We start from the raw sequence: 27,053 nt of genomic DNA on the forward strand, positions 1-27,053 counted from the left end.
TCATCAAAAAAACGGATCAAGTTTGTTAAACAAGAAATGCCTTTAATTAATCCACACTTGTCCAAGTGACTGTTAATTTTGTCCCTGATTATCGTTTCTAATACTTTCCCACTACCGAGGTTAAACTGACTGGCCTGTAGTTGCTGGGTTTATCCTTACACCCTTTTTTCAACGTACTGATCAAGAAAGTTCTCCCGAACACACTTCAGAAATTCTACCCCCTCTCTGCCATTTACACAATTACTATCCCAGTCTATATTGGGATAGTTGAAGTTCCCATTATCACTACTCTACAGTTCTTGCACCTCTCTGTAATTTCCCTGAAAAGTTGCTCCTCTATATCCTTCCCACTAGTTGGTGGCCTACAGAATACACCTAGTAGTGTAATGGCACCTCTATTGTTTCTTAACTCTAACCAAATAGATTCTGTCCTTGACCCTTACAGGAAGGGGCTGAAATTGCTCCTTCCCTTAAAGCCAGTTACCACTGGAAATCAGCGCCACGCTGCGGAGTGCAATGGCCGCCGATTATTCGCGTAATGGCAACCATTTTAATAATTTCGCTCCTGCAGTATCCCGCGGTGACCCGCTCCCCCCATTCCACCCCGCTATTGCCGATCCGTCCTAAGTACGTCATCAGAGCGCGCTCCGCCAATGTGTCCCAACCCTCCCCCCGATGGTGAAATTCCGCCAAAAAAATCATCTTCTTGCCGGGCGGTGCCAAAAGCTGCTGTTTTCTGCCGGTGCAGTGAAGCTGTCGTCCTTGTAAAATGGCTTACTGCTCCCGTTAAAGGGGAGGACGCATTGCCGCTGCCACCATGTTTTTTTTGTCGGCCGACTGCCACGTCGGGTCGACAGTTATGCCCCCTTGGGTTCGGCCAGGCAGCCTAGCATCCCCTCTTGGTGCCAGGCCGCTGGCCCGGCTGAAACCCTCCCTGGTGGCCCAGTGGGCCGAAGTTAAACCATCGCGCAGATTCGCCCCTTTAAGTGAAGGGGAGAGCCATGGTGACACAGCGCCGTGATGACATCATCAGCGCCAGGCTGATGACTGGCAGCGGCGGCCACTCTGCCCCTCCCCCCAACTTCCGCCCCTCTCGTGTGCTCACCCCCGCATATCCACCTCCATTATGACCAACTCCCGTCCTCTGGAAAAAAAAAAGCCAAAGAGCAGAATTTTGCTCAAGGGGCCACCTCATCCACCACGACGGTAAAAACACGAGAAACAGGATAGGTGCGCCCCGCTTCCAACGGTGGGCAATTTCAGCCTCCTTCTCTCCAGCACTGTAATATTCTCCTTAATCAATACTGCCACCCCATATCTTTCCTGAACACTCCATATCCAGGAATATTTAGTACACAATCCTGTCCTTTTTTGAGCTAGGTCTCTATTATCGCCACAACACCATATTCCCACGTGGCTATTTGCGCCTACAGCTCACCGACTTTATTTACCACGCTTTGTGTGTTTACATACATGCACTGTAAACCTATCTTAGACCTTCTTATATTTTCTCTTTGACTGACTCCACCTAATACTGTACTATCTCTTACTCCAGTGCTCTCTGCCTCTCCCCCCCCTTTTGTGCACCATGGTTCTCCTCTCTAATGCTAATTCCTGGTGCCCATCCCCCTGCCAAATTTAGTTGAAACCCTCCCCAACAGCACTAGCAACCTACCCTCCTCCTCCCTTCCCTCCCCACCTCCACCACTTGCGAGGATATTAGTCCCGGCTCTGGTGAGGTGCAACCCGTCCGGCCTGTACAGATCCCACCTCCCCCAGAACCGGTCCCAATGTCCCAGTAATCTAAAGCCCTCCCTCCAGCCACGCACCATCTCTCCAGCCACGCATTCATCTGCTCTATACCCTTTTTCTGTACTCAATAGCACATGAATCCAGTGATTACTACCTTTGAGGTCCTGCTTTTTAATCCCTAAAATTTGCATGCAGGACCTTATCCCTCTTTCTATCTATGTCATTGGTTCCGATATGGACCACAACCTCTGGCTGTTCACCCTCCCCCCTCAGAATGTCCTGCAGCTGCTCAGTGACATCCTTAATCGTGACATCCTTGACCCTGGCACCAGGGAGGAAAATATCCTGGAAACGCCTGTCTGTTCCCCTAACTATCGAATCCCCTATCACTATTGCCTTCTCGATCTTCCCCCTCCCCCTGCCCCCTGTGCAGCTGAGCCACCCGTGGTGTCATGGACTTGGCTCTGGCTGTACTCTCCAGAGGAACCATCGCCCTCACCAGTATTCAGTACTGAATAGTGCTGGAGAGTGAGATGCACTCAGGGGACTCCTGCACTACCTGCCTGGCTCTCCTTGTCTGTCTGATGGTCACCCATTCCCCCTCTGACTGCACACTCTTAACCACCTCCTGAAACGTGCTAGCCATGTAGCTCTCGACCTCACAGATACACTATAGTGACGCCAGCTGCAGTTCAAGCTCAGAAACCCGGAGCTCGAGCTCCTCCAGCCAATGACACTTCCTACACACTATCGGAGGATGTGTGTGACGAGACTGATACGTCCTTACTATACAGTATAAATGCACTCGAGGCCCATGCTTGAGAGAAGGTCAGTCTGTGACCTGTCCTTTATTCCTTAGCACTCAAGTGCTGGAAGTGGGTGGAGCTTCCCCTTTTATCTCTGAAGGTCCAGGTTAGGAGTGTCTCCCACAAGTTCACCACCTTGTGGTCATTGTTCTCACAGTGTACAACTTAGGTCAGATTATCCATGGGTTATAATGCTGGTTGAATACATGATATCACCTCCCCCTCCAAAGTCTTATTGGGATCACAGGTTGAGTCTCTCTGGTGGTTTACACTCTCTTGTAGAGCGCCTGAGTTGGGGCTCCGGTTATTGGCGCTGGCCTGAGTGACTGCTGTTTGCGGTGCCTCAGGCCTGTCCGGTCTGCCCACAGTGACTGGGCTCTCCTCCATTTGGTTCCTGTGTTCGGTCACCTGTGGAGGACTGAACTCTATATCGTGTTCTTCCTCTGCTTCTTCTATGGGGTTGCTGAACCTCCTTTTTGTTTGATCCACATGTTTGTGGCAGATTTGTCCATTGGTAAGTTTAACTACCAGAATCCTATTCCCCTCTTTGGCAATCACAGTGCCTGTGAGCCATTTGGGCCCTGCGGCGTAGTTGAGGACAAAAACAGGGTAATTTACATCAATACATCGCCCTCTCGCATTCCTGTCATGGTAGTCATAGTGTGACTGGCGCCTGCTCTCGATAATTTCTTTCATGGTGGGGTGTATAAGGGATAACTGGGTTTTGAGCGTCCTTTTCATTAGCTGTTCTGCGGATGGAACCCCTGTGAGCGAGTGTGGTCGGGATCTGTAGGCCAACAGGAGGCGTGATAAGCGGCTTTGTAGGGAACCCCCTTGGATTCTGAGCATCCCCTGTTTGATTATCTGCACTGCTCGTTCTGCCTGGCTGTTTGAGGCCGGCTTGAATGGTGCCGTTCTGACATGGTTAATTCCATTGCCTGCCATGAAGTCCTGGAATTCAGTGCTTGTGAAGCACGGGCCATTGTCACTGACCAAGATGTCCGGTAGACCGTGGGCGGCGAACATTGCCCGTAGACTTTCTACCGTGGCAGAGGATGTGCTTGAATTTAAAATGTCACACTCAATCCATTTGGAGTAGGCGTCTACTACAACGAAAAACATTTTTCCCATGAAAGGACCTGCGTAGTCCACATGGATGCGTGACCAAGGCTTGGCGGGCCATGGCCAGGGGCTAAGGGGGGCTTCCCTGGGCGCATGGTCCAGCTGGGCACACGTGTTGCACCTGCGAACACAAAGTTCCAGATCTGTGTCTATCCCTGGCCACCAAACGTGTGACCTGGCAATTGCCTTCATCATGACAATGCCCGGGTGCTCATTGTGGAGTTCTCTGATGAACACCTCTCTGCCCATCTGGGGCATGACTACGCGGTTTCCCCACAGTCGGCAATTGGCCTGAATCGGGAGTTCATCCCTGCGCCTGTGAAATGATTTAAATTCCTCAGGGCATGCCCTGTACATGGCTGCCCAGTCCCCATTCAGGAGACATTTCTTGACGAGAGACAATAGCGGGTCTCTATTTATCCAGACTTTAATCTGATGGGCTGTCACGGGTGAGCCTTCGCTTCTGAAAGCTTCAACAGCCATGACCATCTCAGCAGCATGCTCGGTAGCCCCCTCAGTGGTGGCTAGTGGGAGCCTGCTGAGTGAATAGGCGCAGTTTTTGGTGCCCGGTCTGTGCCGAATTGTGTAGTCATAGGCGGCTAACGTGAGTGCCCACCTCTGTATGCGGGCCGATGCGTTTGCATTTATGGCCTTGTTGTCGGCCAAAAGGGACGTTTGGAGTTTGTGATCTGTCTCCAGCTCAAATTTCCTGCCAAACAGGTACTGGTGCATTTTCTTTACCGCATATACACATGTTAGCGCCTCCTTTTCTACCATCCCATAGCCCCTTTCTGCCTGGGACAGACTTCTGGAGGCATAAGCTACCAACTGTAACTGACCCTTGGCATTGACATGCTGCAACACACACCCAACACCATAGGACGACGCATCGCACGTTAACACAAGTTTCTTACATGGGTCATATAGCGTTAACAGATTGTTGGAACATAAGAAATTGCGTGCTCTATTAAAAGCCCTTTCCTGGCTGACCCCCCAGACCCATTCGCGACCTTTGCGTAGGAGCACGTGTAGCGGCTCTAGCAGCGTGCTCAATTTGGGAAGAAAGTTACCAAAATAGTTCAGGAGCCTCAGGAATGAACGCAGCTCCGTTGTGTTACGGGGTCTGGGTGCTCTCTGGATCGCTTTCATCTTGGACGCAGTAGGGCTGATCTCATCTGCTGCTACCCTCATCCCCAGTAATTCTATCTCTGGAGCTAGGAAGACGCACTTCGCCTTTTTCAGTCGCAGCCCTACCCGGTCCAGTCTGCGTAGCACCTCCTCCAGGTTGTGGAGGTGTTCTTCAGTATCGTAACCCGTGATGAGGATGTCGTCCTGAAAAACCACCGTCCCTGGAATCGACTTGAGGAAGCTTTCCATATTTCGTTGGAAGATCGCGGCGGCCGAGCGAATCCCGAACGGACATCTGTTGTACTCCAACAACCCCCTGTGTGTCGTGATGGTGGTCAGCTTCTTCGACTCACTCGCCAGCTCCTGGGTCATGTAAGCTGAGGTCGGGTCCAATTTTGAAAAAAGTTTGCCACCTCCGCTCTCGGTAGTGGGTACTGGTCTTGGAGTGACACCCGATTGATGGTGGCCTTGTAATCACCACATATCCTGACCGACCCATCCGCCTTGAGCACTGACACAATCGGGCTCGCCCAGTCACTGAATTCGACTGGCGAGATGATGCCTTCCCTCAGCAGGTGGTCCAATTCGCCTTCTATCTTTTCCCGCATCACGTACGGCACCGTTCTGGCCTTGTGGTGTACTGGCCTGGCGTCCGGGTTTATGTGAATCACTACCTTGGCCCCCATGAAAGTGCCAATGCCGGGTTGAAATAATGAGTCAAATTTGTCCAGGACCTGTGAGCATGATACTCGCTCCATAGAGGAAATTGCATTGACATCGCTCCATTTCCAGTTCATGACAGCAAGCCAACTCCTCCCCAGTAGTGCGGGACTGTCCCCCGGGACAACCGAGAGTGGCAACCTGTTCTCCGAATCTTTGTGGGTCACGACTACCGTGGCGCTGCCTAGCACCGGAATGATCTGCTTTGTGTAAGTCCGTAGCTGTTCGTCAATCGGCGATAATTTTGGCCTCCTGGTCTTGGACGCCCACAACTTTTCGAACTGTTTGATACCCATCAGGGACTGGCTGGTCCCCGTGTCTAGCTCCATTGATACTGGGATGCCATCGAGGAGCACTTTCATCATTATCGGTGGCGTCCTGGTGTATGAACTGTATACGTGCTCCACATGAACTCGCTGAACTTCATCTTCCAGCGATTTCCCCCAGCATTCATTTCTGCAAGTATTTTGCTCATCTCTGCAAACTCCGGCTGAGTGTGTGCCTCCACGCCTCCAACATGAGCTGCTGTTGGAAATAAAAGGTCCCTTGCCAGTCGATTGTCCCTGACTGCCCCTGTTATTGTCCTTGAGTGCGCCATTAACAGGTGTTGATGGCCCCATTACTGGCCGCATTGTCCCTTGCAATGGCGTGAATCGCCGTTCAGCTTGCCATTGTCTCTGTCGAACTCCTCCTCTGGGTTCGACTACATGTTGGGGCATGCTCGATTGCCCTTGTCTGTCTGGAGAACCGTGTGCTGCTTTAACAATGTTGAATCTCTGTCCCAACCATTCCTTAACACAGTACCTCTTGTCTGTTCTGCTAGTGGCCATGCTCGCGTGGTTTAAATTCCAGTTTCTCGTTGCCATTGATAGGTCCTTACTACACAGTATAAATGCACTCGAGGCCCATGCTTGAGCGAAGGTCAGTCTGTGACCTGTCCTTTATTCCTTAGCACTCAAGTGCTGGAAGTGGGTGGAGCTTCTCCTTTTATCTCTGAAGGTCCAGGTTAGGAGTGTCTCCCACAAGTTCACCACCTTATGGTCAGTGTTCTTACAGTGTACAACTTAGGTCAGATTATACATGGGTTACAATGCTGGTTGAATACATGACAGAGACCATGTGGAGCTTGGGAGTGAGGATAGCACCGGGGGATTAAGGATCAGGAATATGGTGCACCTGCAATGAAGCTGCAGTGGCCAGGTTGTCCAGGACACAGGAAGTTCCTACATAGCACAGGATGTACATTCTATGGGACTGAGGTGTCCTGCCAGGCCTCTGTTTAATAAACTATTGTCATTTAGCAGAAATAAACTTAAAACTTAAAAAAACACTCACCAATCAGCTCCTTCCCTTGTGCTGACTTTAGGTCACTTTAGGTTGTTTACTCTGACATCACTCTTTCAAATTCTGTTGAGTTGCTCCCTGGTCTGTTCTCACTCCGTTCCCATTCAGGTCCGCTTCCTCTGGTCTCGGCCTGCTCTCGCTGGGCTCTTTATCCCTGCTCTGCTCTCGTTCAGCTCGCGCTCAGGTGTGCTGCCTCTGGTGCTTGTACGAAGTGCAACCCCGGTGGCAGCAGCAGGCGAGGTGGATTGCTGCTGAGTATCTGCAGGGGGAGGCAGAATAGATGTCCTCCTGTGACGCCCTCGAGGGGCTTTGGGCCATGATGGTCCCGCCCTCAGACTGCACCAACTCAACATGGGCTGGAGCTGGGCAGACAGGCAACAGCAGGAGCAATGGTAGAGTGGCGGGGGAGGGAGCAGCAGAGAGAGCCGTTCTATAATTCTCTGCCACCACCTGAGGCGTTTGTTCAGCCAGCCCAGCTGGTGAAGGACAGCTCTCTGGGCAGCTGAGACACTCTACAAGCCACCTTCAACCGAGGAGGCCAGAGCCACCATGGCAGCTGCCTGAGCTTCCATTGCTGCAGGTTGCCGTTCCACTTGAGCTGCAATGCCTGCAGTGCAAGCCATGCCCTCAGTTATCAGACACTGCATGATGTCTGGCTGCACAGCTCGCTGGCTGGAATTGGCCAGCCTCTCCACGCTGGAGAGGATGGGTTCCAGGCTCTGTGGCAAGTCACAGCCCAAAATGAAGGCACACTCCCCAATCCCCCAGCCACGACCTGTAGGCTTTCACAGACAGGCTCTCCATTGCACCAAGCATTTGGTTTGTCGTACCCTGAAGCTTGACCTTGCGATGTACTCATCTGACTTCCCTGCAGCAGAGCTAGTACGCAACCTTGCAACAAGAAAGGTGGCATCTGTGTGTCCCTTCCACCCTGCGTGGCTGCTGCCTTCTAGTACTTGGCATGCTCCACTCTGAGATTCCCTCTGATTTAATGTGGTGCCAGTCTGCGACAGTGGCAGCAATTGACGCAGTGCCATCGTCCTCGCTCTCCTCTTCCCCTTCCTCCAGTGGGCCAGGTGGCTGCTGCTCTTCCTGACCTACGAGGGGCATCTTGTTCCTCAGCACCTGCGATGATAAATCTGGAAGGGTTAGGGTATAGTACACGCAGCCACTATCGGAGGATGTGTGTGACGAGACCATGTGGAGCTTGGGAGTGAGGATAACATCGGAGGATTAAGGATCAGGAATATGGTGCATCTGCAATGAAGCTGCAGTGGCCAAGTACCTCTGTGTGAGATGCCCACTGCTCTGCCTCTGGCCACGGGGTCTTCCACTCTCCTCCCCATCACCGCCAGCACTGCCTCCTCAAGGGGAGTGATTTCACGAGGCTATGCTTCCCTGCCCTGGTCCGGTTCTGCTGCCACCAATTACCTGCTATTTTTCCTGGAAGAGAAAGAGTGGTGGTTGGAAATGCGTGTATTGACAAGTGTGTTTATGTGTGGATGTGATGCCCCACAAGGTTGAAGAGCTGTGAGATGTGTCGGAGGTGTGAGTGCCTGTGAAAGATGCAATATTGTTAGTGTCTATTGAGATGTTAGATGCAATGTGTTGAGGTTGTAGTGCCGGTGCAGTTATTGAGAAGTATTTTTGAGGGACGGGATCTTACCTTGACTTCTCGTGTCAAGTCAGTAAATTTCTTGTGGCAGTGGAGCTACGTCTTGGGGCCAGGGCTCCTGTCTGTCAACTCCCGGGCGATCTCCTCCCACATGCACCGCATCAGCTGCCTCTGTGGCCTTCTTCTCCCCCTCCCCGCACAGGTAGAGGACATCCCTCCTTCTCTCTACCTCCTCCACCAGGACCTCCAGTGCCGTGTCTGAGAACCTGAGACATCCTTCCACATTGGCTTCTCTCCCAGCCATGGCATTTGACACCTTCACTGGAAGTGGGTGAGTGCAGGCTACATATACTGCTCGAGGAAAATTGCGTCTAATTAGCGCTCGAGTGCTGAACCTGCAGATGTCAGTTTCAGCGCGTGCATCATTTAATTATAATAATCATCAATGAGCCAGAAAATTGCATCCGATATTCAGACTTTCAAGCAGGCACAGCACCAATTATGTGCCTGATTTCACCCTACAGCCAAAATAACCCCTTAAGGTTTAACTGAGAGTTAGGCTAATAAGTGCTCTTCTGTTTTGGGGGCCATGCTTGGGTAGAATGCGAGTTCCATATTTCCATACATCATCATCATAGGCGGACCCTCGAACGAGGATGTCTTGCTTCCACACGAGTTCACAGATGTTTCAATGAAGGAACCGATGTTCCAGTCCTGAACTCCTGAAGGGATGGAAGATGCCTGTGCGTGGATATTTTTAACGTGTGGTGACCGTTGCACACCAGCCACCACACGGACTTGACAGAGCTAGGTCTTGGTCCAGTGGCAAGCGTTGAACCATGACGACTGGAGACCTGCTCTGCTGCACGGACCTTGTGCACACACATATTTCAGTGTGGGCTGGCCCGTGCTGCCCCTGGGCCCTCAGCTCTTCTGGGTCCCGTACCCTCATTCGCCGCACCTCCGCCACAATCTCCCGCTGCACCTCCGCCACAATCTCCCGCTGCACCTCCGCCACAATCTCCCGCTGCACCTCCGCACCAAACATTCGCCACACCTCCGCCACGATCTCTCGCCGCTCCTCCGCCACAAACATTCGCTGCACCTCCACCACGATCTCACACCAAATCTCAGCCACGATCCCTCATCACTCCTCCGCCACGACCTTCCCATTCTTCTGCTGTACCTGAGCCCCACCGATGTTCCTGCCCATGCTCCAAACGGTGACTGGGTCCTGATGACTTCACCCAGTCGCCCACCTCAAAGCTGTCGCACATTTGTGTCGGCTCGCGCTATACAACTTACCATGGTGCCAACGACCGTTCCTTTGGTGCCAGCTGGTGGCTTCTGGTCGCTCAGAATCTTGCCGCCACTTCCTGCCTGTTTCAACCGTGCAACTGACCAACAGCTCGGAGATGAGACTGGTGTGAAGGGTAAACTCCAATATAGACTAGTTGGCCGGAATGGCCTGTTCCCTGTTCTCAGTTCCATGTATTTCACTGACTGTGTCTGTGCCTGTGTATTTTTGATCTATCGTCTGAAAGGTCTCCATTTTCTCCTCTAGGATTGGCTAGAGCAAAGTCAGTGCCTACAAAGACCTACTCCAATGAGGTGGTTACACTGTGGTACCGCCCCCCAGATGTTCTATTGGGCTCGACAGAGTACTCCACACCCATCGACATGTGGTGAGACCACCTATCTGAGCAATTCTCTCCATCAATGAAGTACTTTTGAAGTGCAGTGATTGTTCAGTAATCAGAGGGAATAAATTTAAGATCATACATCAAAAAAGCGAAGGGAGAAGATAGGAGAATATGTTTAGATGCAAAGTTGTTTTGGGACATGGAATGTCTGCCCAGAAACAGTGGGGGCAAGCAGGATCCAAGATAGCTTTCAAAAGAGAAATGGATAAATATTTAGTTGGGAAAATGCTAGAATCTATTATTAAGGACGTGGTAACAGGGCACTTAGAAAATAATAATCGGATTGGGCAGAGTCAGCACGGATTTATGAAAGGGAAATCATGGTATGCCAAATCTATTAAGGGTTTTTTGAGGTTGTAACAAGTAGAATAGATAAAGAGGAACCAGTGGATGTGGTGTATTTGGATTTTCAGAAGGCATTCGATAAGATAAATAGGTTATTAAACAAAATTAGGGCTCATGGGATTGGGGTAATATACTAGCATGACTGAGGATTGGTTAACGGACAGAAAACAGAGAGTAGGAATAAACGGGTCATTTACAGGTTGGCAGTCTGTAACTAGTGGGGTACCACAAGGATCGGTGGTTGGGCCCCAGCTATTCACAATCTGTATCAATGATTTGGATGAGGGGACCAAATGTAATATATCCAAGTTTGCTGATGATACATAGAAACATAGAAACATAGAAAATAGGTGCAGGAGTAGGCCATTCGGCCCTTTGAGCCTGCACCACCATTCAATAAGATCATGGCTGATCATTCACCTCAGTACCCTTTCCTGCTTTCTCTCCATACCTCTCGATCTCTTTAGCCGTAAGGGCCATATCTAACTCCCTCTTGAATATATCCAATGAACTGGCATCAACAACTCTCTGCGGCAGGGAATTCCACAGGTTAACAACTCTCTGAGTGAAGAAATTTCTCCTCATCTCATTCCTAAACGGCCTACTCCTTATCCTAAGATTGTGTCCCCTGGTTCTGGACTTCCCCACAATCGGGAACATTCTTCCCGCATCTAACCTGTCCCGTCCCGTCAGAATCTTATACGTTTCTATGAGATCCCCTCTCATCCTTCTAAACTCCAGTTGATCTAGTCTCTCCTCATATGTCAGTCCAGCCATCCCGGGAATCAGTCTGGTGAATTTCGCTGCATTCCCTCAATAGCAAGAATGTCCTTCCTCAGATTAGGAGACCAAAACTGAACACAGTATTCCAGGTGAGGCCTCACCAAGGCCCTGTACAATTGCAGTAAGACCTCCCTGCTCCTATACTCAAATCCCCTAGCTACGAAGGCCAACATGCCATTTGCCTTCTTCATGCCTACTGTACCTGCATGCCAACTTTCAATGACTGATGAACCATGACACCCAGGTCTCGTTGCACCTCCCCTTTTCCTAATCTGCCGCCATTCAGATAATATTCTGCCTTCGTGGTATTGTTTGCAAAGTGGATAACCTCACATTTATCCACATTATACTGCATCTGCCATGCATTTGCCCACTCACCTAACCTGTCCAAATCACCCTGCAGCCTCTTAGCGTCCTCCTCACAGCTCACACCGCCACCCAGTTTAGTATCATCTGCAAACTTGGAGATATTACATTCAATTCCTTCATCAAAATCATTAATGTATATTGTAAAGAGCTGGGGTCCCAGCACTGAGCCCTGCGGCACTCCACTAGTCACTGCCTCCCATTCCGAAAAGGACCCGTTTATCCCGACTCTCTGCTTCCTGTCTGCCAACCAATTCTCTATCCACGCTAGTACATTACCCCCAATACAATGTGCTTTGATTTTGTACACGAATCTTTTATGTGGGACCTTGTCAAAGGCCTTTTGAAAGTCCAAATACACCACATCCACTGGTTCTCCCTTGTCCATTCTACTAGTTACATCCTCAAAAAATTCCAGAAGATTTGTCAAGCATGATTTTCCTTTCATAAATCCATGCTGACTTGGACCGATCCTGTCACTGCTTTCCAAATGCGCTGCTATTTCATCCTTAATAATTGATTCCAACATTTTCCCCACTACTGATGTCAGGCTAACTGGTCTCTCTCCCTCCTTTTTAAAAAAAGTGGTGTTACATTAGTTACCCTCCAGTCCATAGGAACTGATCCCGAGTTGATAGACTGTTGGAAAATGATCACCAATGCATCCACTATTTCTTGGGCCACTTCCTTAAGTACTCTGGGATGCAGACAATCAGGCTAGGTGGGAATGTAAGTTGTGAGGAGGATGCAAAGAGGCTTCAAGGGGATATAGACAGGCTAAGTGAGTGGGTAAGAACATGACAAATGGAATATAATGTGGAGAAATGTAAAATTATCCACTTTGGTAGGAAAAATAGAAAATGGTGAGAGATTGGGAAATGTTGGTGTTCAGAGGGACCTGGGTGTCCTTACATATGAATTAAAGAAAGTTAACATGCAGGTACAGCAAGCAATTAAGAAAGCAAATGGTATGTTGGCCTTTATCACAAGAGGATTTAGTTACAGGAGTAAAGACGTCTTACTGCAATTATATCGGGCCCTGGTGAGACCACACCTGGAGTATTGTGCACAGTTTTGGTCTCCTTACCTAAGGAAGGATATACTTGCCATAGAGGGAGTGCAACAAAGGTTCACCAGACTGATTCCTGGGGATGGGGGATTGTCCTATGAGGAGAGATTGAGTAGACGAGGCCTATATTCTCTAGAGTTTAGAAGAATGAGCATTGAAAGATACAAAATTCTTACAGGGCTTGACAGGGTAGATGCAGGGAGGATGTTTCCCCCGGGCTGGGGAGTCTAGAACCAGGAGTCACAGTCTAAGCCTAGAATCAGAGAAATTTACTGCACGGAAGGAGGCCATTTCAGCCCATCGTGTCTGCGCCGGCCGACAAAGAGCTATCCAGCCTAATCCCACTTTCCAGCTTTTGGCCCGTAGCCCTATAGGTAACGGCACTTCAAGTGTACATCCAAGTATCTTTTAAATGTGGTGAGGGTTTCTGCCTCTACCACCCTTTCAGGAATGAGTTCCAGACCCCACCACCCTCTGGATGAAGAAATTTCCCCTCTAATCCCCTCTAAACTTCCCCCCAATTACTTTAAATCTATGGCCCCTGGTTGTTGACTCCTCTGCCAAGGGAATCAGGTCCTTCCTATCCACTATATCTAGGCCCCTCATAATTTTGTACACCTCAGTCAGGTCTCCCCTCAGCCTCCTCTGTTCCAAAGACAATAGACCCAGCATCTCCAATCTTTCCTCATAGCCAAAATTCTTCAGTCCGGGCAACATTTTTGTAAATCTCCTCTGTACCCTCTCCAGTGCAATCACATCTTTCCTGTAATGTGGTGACCAGAACTGCATGCAGTACTCCAGCTGTGGCCTAACCAGTGTTTTATACAGTTCAAGCATAACCTCCCTGCTCTTGTATTCTATGCCTCGATTTAGAAAGGCAACTTTCCATCTGCCTTCTTAACCACCTTATCTATCTGGTCTGCCACCTTCAGGGATGTGTGGAACTGCACTCCAAGGTCCCTTTGTTCCTCTACACTTTTCAGTGTCCTACCATTTAATATGTATTCCCTTGCCTTGTTAGACCTCCCCAAATGCATTACCTCACACGTACCCAGATTGAATTCCATTTGTCACTGTTCTGCCCACCTGACCAGTTCATTGATATCTTCCTGCAGTCCGCAGCTTTCTTCTTCATTATCAACCACACAGCCGACTTTAGTATCATCTGCAAACCTTTTTCCTGTAAGTCTAAGTCACTGATATATACCACAAAAAGCAAGGGACCTAGCACTGAGCCCTGCGGAACCCCACTGGAAACCGCCTTCCAGTCACAAAATCACCCATCAACCCTTTGCTTCCTGCCTCTGAGCCAATTTTGGATCCAACTTGCCACTTTGCCCTGGATCTCATGGGCTTTTACTTTCATCACCAGTCTGCCATATGGGACCTTATCAAAAGCTTTGCTAAAATCCATTTACACTACATCAAACGCACTGCCCTCATCGACCCTCCTGATTACCTCCTCGAAAAATTCAATCAAGTTAGTCAGACACGACCTTCCCTTGACAAATCCATGCTGACTGTCCTTGATTAATCCATGTCTTTCCAAATGACGATTTATCCTGTCTCTCAGGATTTTTGCAATTATTTTCCCACCACTGAGGTTAGGCTGACTGGCCTGTAATTACTCCATCTATCCCTTTCTCCCTTTTTAAACAAAGGTACAACATTAACAGTCCTCCAATCCTCTGGCACCACACCTGTAGCCAGAGAGGACTGGAAAACAATGGTCAGAGCCTCTGCTATTTTCTCTTTTCCTTGTCTTCCTGAGATACATTTCATCCAGGCCTGGGGATTTATCCACTTTCAAAGACGCTAAGCCCCTTAATACTTCCTCTCTCACTCATTATATTTATTTTGTCTAATATTTCACACTCCTCCTCCCTGATTGCAATGTCTGCATCGTCCCTCTCTTTTGTAAAAATGGATGCAAAGTGTTCATTAAGAATCCTACACACATCTTCCACCTCCACACACATTTCCTTTATGGTCACTAATAAGCCCCACTCTTTCTCTGGTTATCCTCTTGCTCTTAATATATTTATAAAACATCTGGGTATTTCCTGATTTCACTTGCCAACATTCTCTCATGCTGTCTCTTTGCTTTCCTGATATCTTTTTTAATTACAGCCATGCACTTCCTATATTCCTAGAGTTTCTGCAATGTTGAATTCCCGGTATCTGTCATAAGCTTCTCTTTTTTCTTTATCCTACCCTGTAGGTCCCTTGACATCCAGGGGCTCTAGATTTGTTAGTCCCATCCTTTTTTTTAAGGGAACGTATTTTCTCTGAACCCTCAGGATCTCCTCCTTGAATGCCTCCCAAGTAGCTGTTTCCAGTCCACCTTGGCTAAATCCCATGTCAGCTCAGAGAACTTTTATTCCTGTTCCCCCTTTGTCCTTTTCCATAACTACCCTAAAGCATAAGGGGTCGGCATTTAAGACTGAGAGGAGGAGAAATTTCTTCACTCAGAGGGTGGTGAATCTCTGGAATTCTCTACCCCAGAGGGCTGTGGAGGCTCAGTCTTTGAGTATATTCAAAGCAGAGATCAATAGATTTTTGGATATTCAGGGAATCAAGGGATATGGGGCAAGTGCAGGAAAGTGGAGTTGAGGTAGAAGATCCGCCATGATCTTATAGAATGGTGGAGCAGGCTCGAGGGGCCGAATGGCCTACTCCTGCTCCTATTTCTTATGTTCTTGTGTTCCTATGTTTGCTATACCTCCCAAACCTGTGGAAGGACAGGGGAATGGGACTGTGGAGAGCTCTTTTGAAAAGCTGATATAGTGCGATGGGCTGATTGGCCTCATGCTATGCTCTAAAATTCTAGTAGATAGCTCCATTACACCTCTATTAAATCTCCTCTAAGTCTTGTCTGCTTAGTGAAATATTTCCAGTTCTCAAATCTCAATTCATCTAACTATAGTTACCTATCTTGGTCAATCTATGCTGTACAATCTTTATAGCTTTAAAGTCCTTTCTATAATGAGGTGTCCATAAACTGCACACAATACTTGAACTGTGGTCTAACCAATGATTTGTACAAATTTATCATTATTTCTTCACTCTTGCACTCTATGGGCTAGAATTTTGACAACTTTGCGATGAGGTTTTCGCCGCGATTTGACCCTCTGCGGTGAAAACCCGGTTGACGGGATCTTCGGGTACCTTTGTGCAGCGGCACTTCCGCGTACCGCCGGGGAAAGGCGCGCCGTCGTGCAACACCGCAAATAGCGTTTGAGATTGATATTTGGCGCTCTCCGCACCCGTATTCTGCACCGACGGGGTCAAACCTGCGGTGCAGCCCTGCCAGCAGCAGTATGAAGATCTGCAAAAAAGGTAAGTTCATAGAAACATAGAAACATAGAAAATAGGTGGAGGAGTAGGCCATTCGGCCCTTCGAGCCTGCACCGCCATTCAATGAGTTCATGGCTGAACATGCAACTTCAGTACCCCATTCCTGCTTTCTCGCCATACCCCTTGATCTCCCGAGTAGTAAGGACCTCATCTAACTCCTTTTTGAATATATTTAGTGAATTGGCCTCAACAACTTTCTGTGGTAGAGAATTCCACAGGTTCACCACTCTCTGGGTGAAGAAGTTTCTCCTCATCTCGGTCCTAAATGGCTTACCCCTTATCCTTAGACTGTGTCCCCTGGTTCTGGACTTCCCCAACATTGGGAACATTCTTCCTGCATCTAACCTGTCTAACCCCGTCAGAATTTTAAACGTTTCTATGAGATCCCCTCTCATTCTTCTGAACTCCAGTGAATACAAGTCCAATTTTTTATTTTTCAATTATTTTTCAGTGATTTAGTAGGTAAGGGTTTTGTGAATGTTTTTTTTTGCAATTCTCCCCCCCACCCCCTCCCCCTCCCTCCCCCCCCCCCCCCCCCAGGCCTCTCTCACAGAGCTATTGGCCCCGGACTAAAGTTGCCGAAATTTGCAGTTTGCACCGCGAATCCTTGTGCAACGCCGATTTTTAACGATGCGCAAATTAAAAGCCAAAAAGCGGTCCTGAACACGGTAGCGAAGTGAAAACGATAATTTTAGCATTCGCTGAAAACCGAAATTCTAGCCCTGAGCCTCTTTCAAAAACTCAAATTCGATGTAATCCAGCCCAGTGTGATGGGGAGAGGCTCGGAACTGTGGCAAGCAGATTGATTTAATGGTCCAATCACTAAAAGCTGTACAGAGTACTGTGGACAGTTCTGGTCTCCCTCGAGTACTGTGCACAGTTCTGGTCTCCTCGAGTACTGTGGACAGTTCTGGTCTCCTCGAGTACTGTGGACAGTTCTGGTCTCCCTTGAGTACTGTGGACAGTTCTGATCTCCCTCGAGTACTGTGCACAGTTCTGGTCTCCCTCGAGTACTGTGTACAGTTCTGGTCTCCCTCGAGTACTGTGCACAGTTCTGGTCTCCCTCGAGTACTGTGTACAGTTCTGGTCTCCCTCGAGTATTGTGCACAGTTCTGGGGCTGGATTTTTGGCTTGCTTGCGCCACTGTTAGCGTGCTGGAGGGGCGGTAACGAGTGTTTCTAGGCGTTACAGCGGGTGTCCAGCTTTTACCACCTGGCCGGTAAATTCTACTCATGGTTTGCAGCGGCACAAAAACTTACTGCCCCGCCCTCTAGTTTCACTGAGATCATGACGTCAATTGTCGTGCAACGCTCCGCTAGCGCCATGGATGCAAAATTGGGTCCTAAGGCCTCATTTAACGCCAGCCCCAGGAAATTTCTGATAAACCGGCGTTCCCAGGATGCAGCAGGCGGTATTGGTGACGTATTTAAATGGAGGGATGAGGATCCTACATCGCAGGTCACGTTGACTGCAACGGTTGCATACAGTATGCTGCATCAAGCTCCGACTCGCAAACAGCAATTTTATCTCTCATTACAGGGTCCTTACATCGTCAGTGAGAGAATTTAATGGGGGCATTACTAGTTCGCCAGCGTATAATGCTGCATGCTATTGCCAGTCGGCGCCAAGCTAAAAGAAGGGCCGCTGGCCATGTCGGGCCACGGATGAGGAGAGGCCGAAGACGTCTGGGAAGGGGGGCTTACCCCCCGCACGGGTTTACAGGCAGCAACACTCATACCTCCAGCTCCCTGAGGAGCAGTGAGTGAGAAGGCTGTGCTCCGAAAGGAAGTGCTGACAGAGATATACAATCTCCTACAGGCAGGCACAGAGCCTTCCAGCTGCCCGTCACAGAGAAGGTCACTGTGGCACTGGCCTTCTATGCTTCCGGCTCCTTCCAGGCAGCAGCATGGGACATGTGCAGCATCTCTCAATATGCTGCACATTGTTGCATTCGCCACATCACAAAGGCTCTGTATGCACGCAGAATGGACTTCATAACGTTCCTAATGAGCGGGGAGAGCCCGAATGAGCGGGCTTGTGGGCTTCCCGAGGGGTCAAGGAGCCATTGACTGCACACGTGGCCTTGTGAGCACCATTCCACAATGCAGAGGTATTCAGAAACCGAAAGGGATACCGCTCCCTAAACACCCAGCTGGTGTGCGACCACACGCAGCACATCCACCACAGAAGTCGAGCAGTGCTACAATGAGGGACATGCAGCCACGTGCAACATCATCGAACAGACAATAGGGGAGCTCAAGCAGCGATTCTGATGTCTTGACCGCTCTGGAGGCATCCTTCAATACTCCCCACAATAGGTCTCTGAGTTCATTGTAGTGTGCTGCATGCTACACAGCTTGGCCATCATGAGAGGCCAGGCGTTGCCAGTGGGGATTGCAGGCCCACCTCAGGAGGAGGAGGACGAGGACGAGGAGCCTGGCGAGGCCCCGATTGGACAGCGCCCCCATCCATGGGGGAGACAGCGTGGAGAGGCTATCTGAGCAAGAGCATACGGCACCAGCTCATAATGGATCGGTTTGGGTGAATGGAGGAAGCTGAGGGATGCAGCTCATACTGGCCACGCTATGTGCCACAATAAAGACACATCTACGGTGAACTTTGAAATGGTACAGACGACACCAACAGCAAAGGTTCAAAGTGACATTTTTATTCAAAAAGTAACAGTCCCCCTCACCAAACCAAAACCATACAATAAACAATCTTCTGCTGTAAGTAACTCAGCAACAATGAAGTGTATTAATGAAAAACAACTATTTTACATCCGTACTTAGAATACATTGGCATCTTGCACATGGTTGTCCCACCCCTTAATGGGACTTGCCCTGAGCTTTCTCCCCCCTCCCCCATTCCCTTCATCCCCCTCCCACGCCTGCTGCTCCTCCTCAATGAGGCTTCAGTGCCTACAGCAAGGCTGCTTGAGGGCTGCTGTGTTGGTGGGCCAGACAGTGCAGACGGCCCAGGAGGACACTCTGGAACGCCCGGCTACGGACTGCTGTGCCTGACCATCGGCGGGAGCAGTCTCTGATGGCTCGGGTGTGGGCCGCGTAAGGTGCATGGTGGGAGAGTCAGTGGTGGGAGCAGGAATGCTGTCATCCTGAGAACGACAGCACCTTCCATTTCCGAGGAACCATTGATATTCAGGCGGAGCTGGGCCTCAGCATCCGGAGCACGATGTGTCACCACAAATTGCTGGCCTGCTTCGGCACCGTCACTTCCCGGTTGGACAGTGGGGAAGACCGAGAGGATGGCAGCAGTCAGTGAATGCATGACAGCACCAAGCTTCAGTGTAGCTTGTGGCCTGTGATGTGATCACTGCTGCCACGTCACTCATGGCATGCGCTACCCTGGCATGCCACTGTCACTGCTGGAGGCCGAGTGAGTGGGCAGGGAAGGCCCTCTGTGAGTGGGCAGGGAAGGCCCTCTGTGAGTGGGCAGGGATGGCCCTCTGTGAGTGGGCAGGGATGGCCCTCTGTGAGTGGGCAGGGAAGGCCCTCTGTGAGTGGGCAGGGAAGGCCCTCTGTGAGTGGGCAGGGATGGCCCTCTGTAAGTGGGCAGGGATGGCCCTCTGTGAGTGGGCAGGGATGGTGAAGGCCTTCTGTGAGTGGGCAGGGATGGCCCTCTGTAAGTGGGCAGGGATGGTGAAGGCCTTCTGTGAGTGGGCAGGGATGGCCCTCTGTGAGTGGGCATGGATGGCGATGGCCCTCTGAGTGGGCAGGGATGGCGATGGCTCTTTGTCAGTGGGCAGGGATAGCGATGGCCCTCTGTGAGTGGGCAGGGATGGCCCTCTGTGGGCAGGGAAGGCCCTCTGTGAGTGGGCAGGGAAGGCCCTCTGTGAGTGGGCAGGGAAGGCCCTCTGTGAGTGGGCAGGGATGGCCCTCTGTAAGTGGGCAGGGATGGCCCTCTGTGAGTGGGCAGGGATGGTGAAGGCCTTCTGTGAGTGGGCAGGGATGGCCCTCTGTGAGTGGGCAGGGATGGTGAAGGCCTTCTGTGAGTGGGCAGGGATGGCCCTCTGTGAGTGGGCATGGATGGCGATGGCCCTCTGAGTGGGCAGGGATGGCGATGGCTCTTTGTCAGTGGGCAGGGATGGCGATGGCCCTCTGTGAGTGGGCAGGGATGGCCCTCTGTGGGCAGGGATGGCCCTCTGTGGGCAGGGATGGCCCTCTGTCAGTGGGCAGGGATGGCGATGGCCCTCTGTGAGCGGGCAGGGATGGCCTCGCTGGAGTCCGCAGATGTACGGACAATGCGTGAGGCAGCCTCCGTAACACTCAGCAAGTTTGTCGATGCTCTGGGGGATCCTACCCAATGCACCCATGAGCTCACAGTGCATCGGTGTGTTCTCCCTGGACATTGCCACCAAGTCCAGGTCCATGTCTGCCTGTTCTTCAGCAGGACCACTGTGCTGACTCACCGTCCAGAGAGCTGGCCTCTGAGCTTCCCCTCCCACTCGGCGTTGCTGTGGGCCACTGGGGCCAGGAGCCTCAGTCGTCCAAGCCCTGGAATTCGCCTTTGTCCCCAGATGTTGTGTCCGCAGACGGTGCGACTGTTGGGCTGTGAGGGGCAGGCAGCACACTTTCATCCCCTCCCACATCGTCTCCCCCGTGCCCAGATGTCGGCTCACGGGAAGGCTGGTGCGCTGTGGCTGGTCATCTGTAAGCAGAAAACAATAGACGTGTGGAGGGGACAGGGTGATCGCAGGAAGGTGGATGGACATGTCCATGTAAAGGGACTTGGCCGCTTCATGTTAGGTCGTTGAACTTCTTGCGGCATTGTGTGCCAGTTCTGGCCACCGTGTCTGCCGCTGACACCTCCTGGGCAATCTCCTTCCAGATTCTTTTAAATATGCTGGGCAATGGCCTCCCTCCCCCAGTGCAGAGGGTTGTGGGGGTCTGGAACTCGCTGCCTGGAAGGGTGGTGGAGGCAGAAACCCTCACCACATTTAAAAGCTGCTTGGATGTGCACTTGAAGTACCGTAACCTGCAGGGTTACGGACCTAGAGCTGGTAAGTGGGATTAGACTGGATAACCTCTTGTTGGCTGGCGCAGATATAATGGTAAGTACTTCAGAGAATCTAATATGGCCAGAGTGATTTCCTGGATGGGTCGGAGAGGAATTTTCCCAGATTTTTTCCTCCCAATTGGCCTGGGTTTTTATCTTTTTTTGCCTCTCCCAGAAGATCACATGGCTCTGGTTGGGGTGGAGTGTAGAAGGTTTCAGTGTAAGGGGCAGACTGGTTGGGCTGGATGCTCTTTACCTAACCTCCATTGTACATTATTCATAGGTTTATATGTAACCTTCAGGGCTGCTGACCGAGGGCCGTGCAGCTCTTTGTTGGCCGGCGTGGACACGATGGGCCGAAATGGCCTCCTTCTGCGCTGTAAATTTCTATGTTTCTTCTGTTTGTATGAGGGCAGACCACCACCTCCCAATGGCCCACACTAATACCTCAGCGGCCGCTGGAGAGAATTATCTGGCACGCTGCCTGCCCTCTTGCTGTGCCGTCTCTCCCACTGTGTATGCAGTGGGCCGGGTCGGGTCGTCTGCACATGCGTTCAGAAAATTGCCGCGCCCTAAAGTACCGCCTATGCCCGGGAAAAGTGAAAGGCATCTGCGCATGCACAAAATGTCAAACTTTTTTAACGGCGCGATTTTTGGCTCGACGCAACAACTTCCTTGTGTAATGCCTGATATTGCACCACCGATCATGGAACCTCATTTCTTGGAGAAGTTTGCAGACAAGGGTGCAAACTTTTTCCAGGCGGTATCAAGACCGCCCTGCCGCCATTACCACCCCGAAATCACAAAATCTGAAAATCCAGCCCCTGGTCTCGAGTACTGTGGACAGTTCTGGGGCTAGATTTTCCACTTTTTTTGCACACTTAACGCCCATTTTACCGCTGAAATGACATAGAACGCCCATATGTCGCCCATTTAGCCACACAATGGAAATGGACAGGCATTTTTCAGAAACTTATCGCCGAGCGTTACTTTCCTCATTTGCGTAACGGCGGGAATAAATAATAGCCCTCGCCCACTTTTTTTGGGCGGAATCATCAGAATGGGCGAAATCAACACCCATAATATCGGCCAGAGTTACTTTCCGCACAGAATTAATGCCGAGATTCAGTAATACCGACCGGCCACTTTTTTTTGTTGTATAGATCACATTTGCCAAAACTAGCGGCCATGAGATCGGCCAGCGTCACTTTCACCACCTCGCGCACATATCGCCCACAATATCGCTCGCCCAAAACACCGCCCGGAAAAAGTGGAACTAACCGGAACTACTCACAGCATTATGGACGCCATGTTTTACATCATGTCTCATCATTTAAAAGACTGCTCTGCTTCAACTTTGGGGGAGGTCGGATGTACTCTGGAGGTCTATGGAGGTGATGTGAACATCTGGACAAACATCTTGACCATACTGTGACCAATTGGAATTTAATAGGTGTCTTCGTCAGAACATTCATTCTTTGTGACCAATCGGTGGAAAACAGAGAGCTATTGCAATGGGGCCTGTCCTTTCTCACCCTCTCTTGATGACCAATTACATGCTGCAGACTCGAGATGGCTAAAGGTACACTCCACAGCATTATGTGCCCAATGTAAGACATGCCAGACTGATGAGGAGGACCAGACACCCTGCAAGTACAGGGACAAGCGGTCTTACCTCAACTTGCCCGACACTACCTGCCTTCGTAGACTGCGCTTCCACAAAGAGGTTATCACTGAGGTATGCCAGCTCATAAGGGGAGGTCTGCAGCCTGCCAGCACCATCAGTACTGCACTGTCCGTCGAGGGCAAAGTCACTGCGGCACTGGCGTTCTACTCGTCGGGTTCTTTTCAGGCCTCAGCTGGCGACATTTGCGGTATGTCTCAGCATGCCACACATTGTTGCATTAGACAGGTCACTGAAGCCCTGTACGCATGCAGGAGGGACTTGATCAGCTTCCCTATGACCAGGGAGGCACAGAGTGAGAGGGCTCTAGGTTTCTCCAGAATTGCAAACTTCCCCAAGGTGCAGGGAGCAATAGACTGTACGCACATCGCGATTCGGGCACCTTTTCAGGATGCAGAGGTTTTCAGGAACCGTAAGGGATTCCACTCTCTGAATGTCTAGCTGGTTGTTGACCACCAGCACATTATACTAGCAGTGAATGCTCAATTTCCGGGCAGCATCCATGATGCTCACATCCTGCATGAGAGAACAGTATCTGACATGTTTACCAGTCAGCCACAAGGTCAATGCTGGATGCTTGGTGACAAAGGATATGGCCTCACCACCTGGCTGATGAGCCTCCTGCATGACACCCACACCGAAACCGAGAGGCGATACAACGAGAGCCACAGAGCCACTCGCAATATCATGGAGAAAACCATTGGAGTGCTTAAGCAGCGCTTTAGATGCCTGGACCAGTCAGCAGGCGAGCTCCAATACCATCCTGAGCAGGCAGCTCAATTCGTGGTGGTGTGCTCCATGCTGCACAACATGGCTATCAGGTGGGGACAAACATAGAAACATAGAAAATAGGTGCAGGAGTAGGCCATTCAGCCCTTCGAGCCTACACCGCCATTTAATAAGATCATGGCTGATCATTCCTTCAGTACCCCTTTCCTGCTTTCTCTTGCCGCCCTTTCAAGCAGCGCGTTCCAGATAATGACAACTCGCTTCGTAAAGAGCAATTTCCACAATTTATTATGTATCAAGGTTAACTGTACGTCATTCACCCCATAAATAATCAATCCACATGAAGCTTGTAACCTCCTACCAGTGTAGTTTGTGACCAATGGGTCCCCTCTAAGATCTGCAGTAATGGGAAAAATTCCACGCAGGCCGCTCACCGGCCTTTCCATTGCAATTACGGTGCATGCGCAGAAATTTAAAGGGACTGCGCAGTAAGAACGAAAAGAAAAACTTGGATTTAAATAGCGCCTTTCACGACCACCGACAGCTCAATGTGCCCCACAGCCAATGAAGCACTCCATGGAGTGCAGCCACTGCTGCAATGCAGGGAACACGGCAGCCAACCTGCACACAGCAAGGTCCCACAAACAGCAATGTGACAATGACTAGACAATCTACTCTTTTTTGTTATGTTGATTGAGACAAACACCAGCCCTGGACACCAGGGATAACTCCCCTGTTCCTCTTCGAAACAGTGCCATGGGATCCTTTACATCCACCCAAGAGAACAGACAGAGCCTTGGTCCAATGTCCCATCCCAAAGACGGCACCTCCGACAGTGCGGCACTCCCCCAGTACTGTCCCTCCGACAGTGCAGCACTCCCTCAGTACTGCCCCTCCGACAGTGCGGCACCCCCTCAGTACTGCCCCTCCGACAGTGCGGTGCAGCACTCCCTCAGTACTGCCCCTCCGACATTGCAGCGCACCCTCAGTACTGCCCTTCCGACAGTGCAGCACTCCCTCAGTACTGCCCTTCCGACAGTGCAGCGCACCCTCAGTATTGCCCCTCCGACAGTGCAGCACTCCCTCAGTACCGTCCCTCCGACAGTACAGCGCTCCCTCAGTACTGCCCCTCCGACAGTGCAGCGCTCCCTCAGTACCGACCCTACAACAGTGCAGCGCTCCCTCAATACTGCCCCTCCGACAGTGCAGCGCTCCCTCAGTACTGCCCCTCCGACAGTGCGCGCTCCCTCAGTACTGCCCCTCCGACAGTGCGGCGCTCCCTCAGTACTGCCCTCCGACAGTGCGGCACCACCTCAGTACTGCCCCTCCGACAGTGCCGCGCTTCCTCAGTACTCCGCTCTGACAGTGCAGCGCACCCTCAGTACTGCCCCTTCGACAGTGCAGCGCTCCCTCAGTACTGCCCCTCCGACAGTGCAGCACTTCCTCAGTACTGCCCCTCCAACAGTGCGGCGCTCCCTCAATACCGACCCTACAACAGTGCAGCACTCCCTCAGCACTGCATTGGAGTGTCAGCCTAGTAAAAGAAACAGGCCACGCAGAACAAAGAGGAACATTGTGACTGTATGGGGCAGGTGCGCAATGTTCCCATTAAGTTAAGACAAGAATTGCCTGAAGAGTCTGACAGTCCACCTCATCAGAGAGAGGTAGAGGAGGACGAGGAGGTGGACGCTGACATCGGTCCAGACAATCAAGCTGATGCAGAAGCCATGCCCCCGCCCCCCTGTAGACCGCATGAAAGGGCCCGTGGTGGCATGATAGCTGCAAGAGCCTTACGTCAGGAGCTCATCAATGATCGCTTTGCCTGAAAGAACGTTGGTGTTATTTACAAGGCTACCACAGTGCTGGGTGTGCAGGTCATACATAGAAACATAGAAAGTAGGTGCAGAAGTAGGCCATTCGGCCTTTCGAGCCTGCACCACCATTCAATGTGATCATGGCTGATCATGCAACTTCAGTACCCCATTCCTGCTTTTTCTCCATACCCCTTGATCCCTTTAGCCGTAAGGGCACATCTAACTCCCTTTTGAATATATCTAACGAACTGGCCTCAACAACTTTCTGTGGTAGAGAGTTCCACAGGTTTACAGTTCTCTGAGTGAACAAGTTTCTCCTCATCTCGGTCCTAAATGGCTTACCCCTTATTCATAGACTGTGACCACTGGTTCTGGATCTCCCCAACATCAGGAACATTCTTAACCTGTCCAGTCCCGTCACAATTTTATGTTTCTATGAGATCCCCTCTCATTATTCTAAATTCCAGTGAATATAAGCGTAGTTGATCCAGTCTTTCCTCATCCCGGGAATCAGTCTGGTGAACCTTCGCTGCACTCCCTCAATAGCAAGAATGTCCTCCCTCAGATTAGGACACCAAAACTGCACACAATACTCAAGGTGTGGTCTCATCTAGGCCCTGTACAACTGCAGTAAGACCTCCCTGCTCTTATACTCAAATCCCCTAGCTATGAAGGCCAGCATGCCATTTGCTTTCTTTACTGCCTGCTGTACCTGCATACCTACCTTCAATGACTGATGTACCATGACACCCAGGTCTCATTGCACCTCCTCTTTTACTAATCTGTCACCATTCAGATAATAATCTGACTTCCTGTTTTTGCCACCAAAGTGGATAACTTCACACTTATCCTGCATTATACTGCATCTGTCATGCATTTGCCCACTCACCTAACCTGTCCAAGTCACCCTGCAGCCTCTTAGCATCCTCCTCGCAGCTCGCACTGCCACCCAGCTTAGTGTCATCTGCAAACTTGGAGATATTACATTCTATTCCTTTGTCTAAATCATTAATTTATATTGTAAATAGCTGGGGCCCCAGCACTGAACCTTGCGGCACCCCACCAGTCACTGCCTGCCAATCTGAAAAGGACCCGTTTATCCCGACTCTTTGCTTCCTGTCTGCCAACCAGTTCTCTATCCATGTCAATACATTACCCCCAATCCCATGTGCTTTAATTTTGCACACCAATCTCTTGTGTGGGACCTTGTCTAAAGCCTTTTGAAAGTCCAAATACACCACATCCACTGGTTCTCCCTTGTCCACTCTACCAGTTACATCCTCAAAAAACTCCAGAAGATTTGTCAAGCATGATTTCCCCTTCATAAATCCATGCTGACTTGGTCTGATCCTGTCACTGCTTTCCAAATACGCTGCTATTACATCTTTAATAATTGATTCCAGCATTTTCCCCACCAACGATGTCAGGCTAACCGGTCTCTAATTTCCTGTTTTCTCTCCCTCCTTTTTTAAAAAGTGGTGTTACATTAGCTACCCTCCAGTCCATAGGAACTGATCCAGAGTCCATGGAATGTTGGAAAATGATCACCAATGCATCCACTAGTTCCAGGGCTACTTCCTTAGGTACTCTGGGATGCAGACTATCAGACCCCGGGGATTTATCGGCCTCCCTTCAACTTCCCGAATACCATTTCCTGACTAATAAGGATTTCCCTCAGTTCCTCCTTCTCGCTAGACCAT

The 27,053-nt window shown here is 50.4% G+C and overlaps 1 protein-coding gene across 1 annotated transcript in view; it reads left to right on the top strand.

Moving 5' to 3' along the window:
• LOC139276829 (cyclin-dependent kinase 17-like) overlaps positions 1 to 27,053 on the top strand; it is a 377,596-nt gene that overhangs the window by 306,014 nt on the left and 44,529 nt on the right. Inside the window, exon 9 of the mRNA XM_070894828.1 lies at positions 10,052 to 10,172. Coding sequence (XP_070750929.1) covers positions 10,052 to 10,172 — 121 coding nt within the window. The remainder of the gene's footprint in view (positions 1 to 10,051; positions 10,173 to 27,053) is intronic.

The sequence above is a fragment of the Pristiophorus japonicus genome, chromosome 12, assembly GCF_044704955.1.
Source record: "Pristiophorus japonicus isolate sPriJap1 chromosome 12, sPriJap1.hap1, whole genome shotgun sequence".
Taxonomy (NCBI): domain Eukaryota; kingdom Metazoa; phylum Chordata; class Chondrichthyes; family Pristiophoridae; genus Pristiophorus; species Pristiophorus japonicus.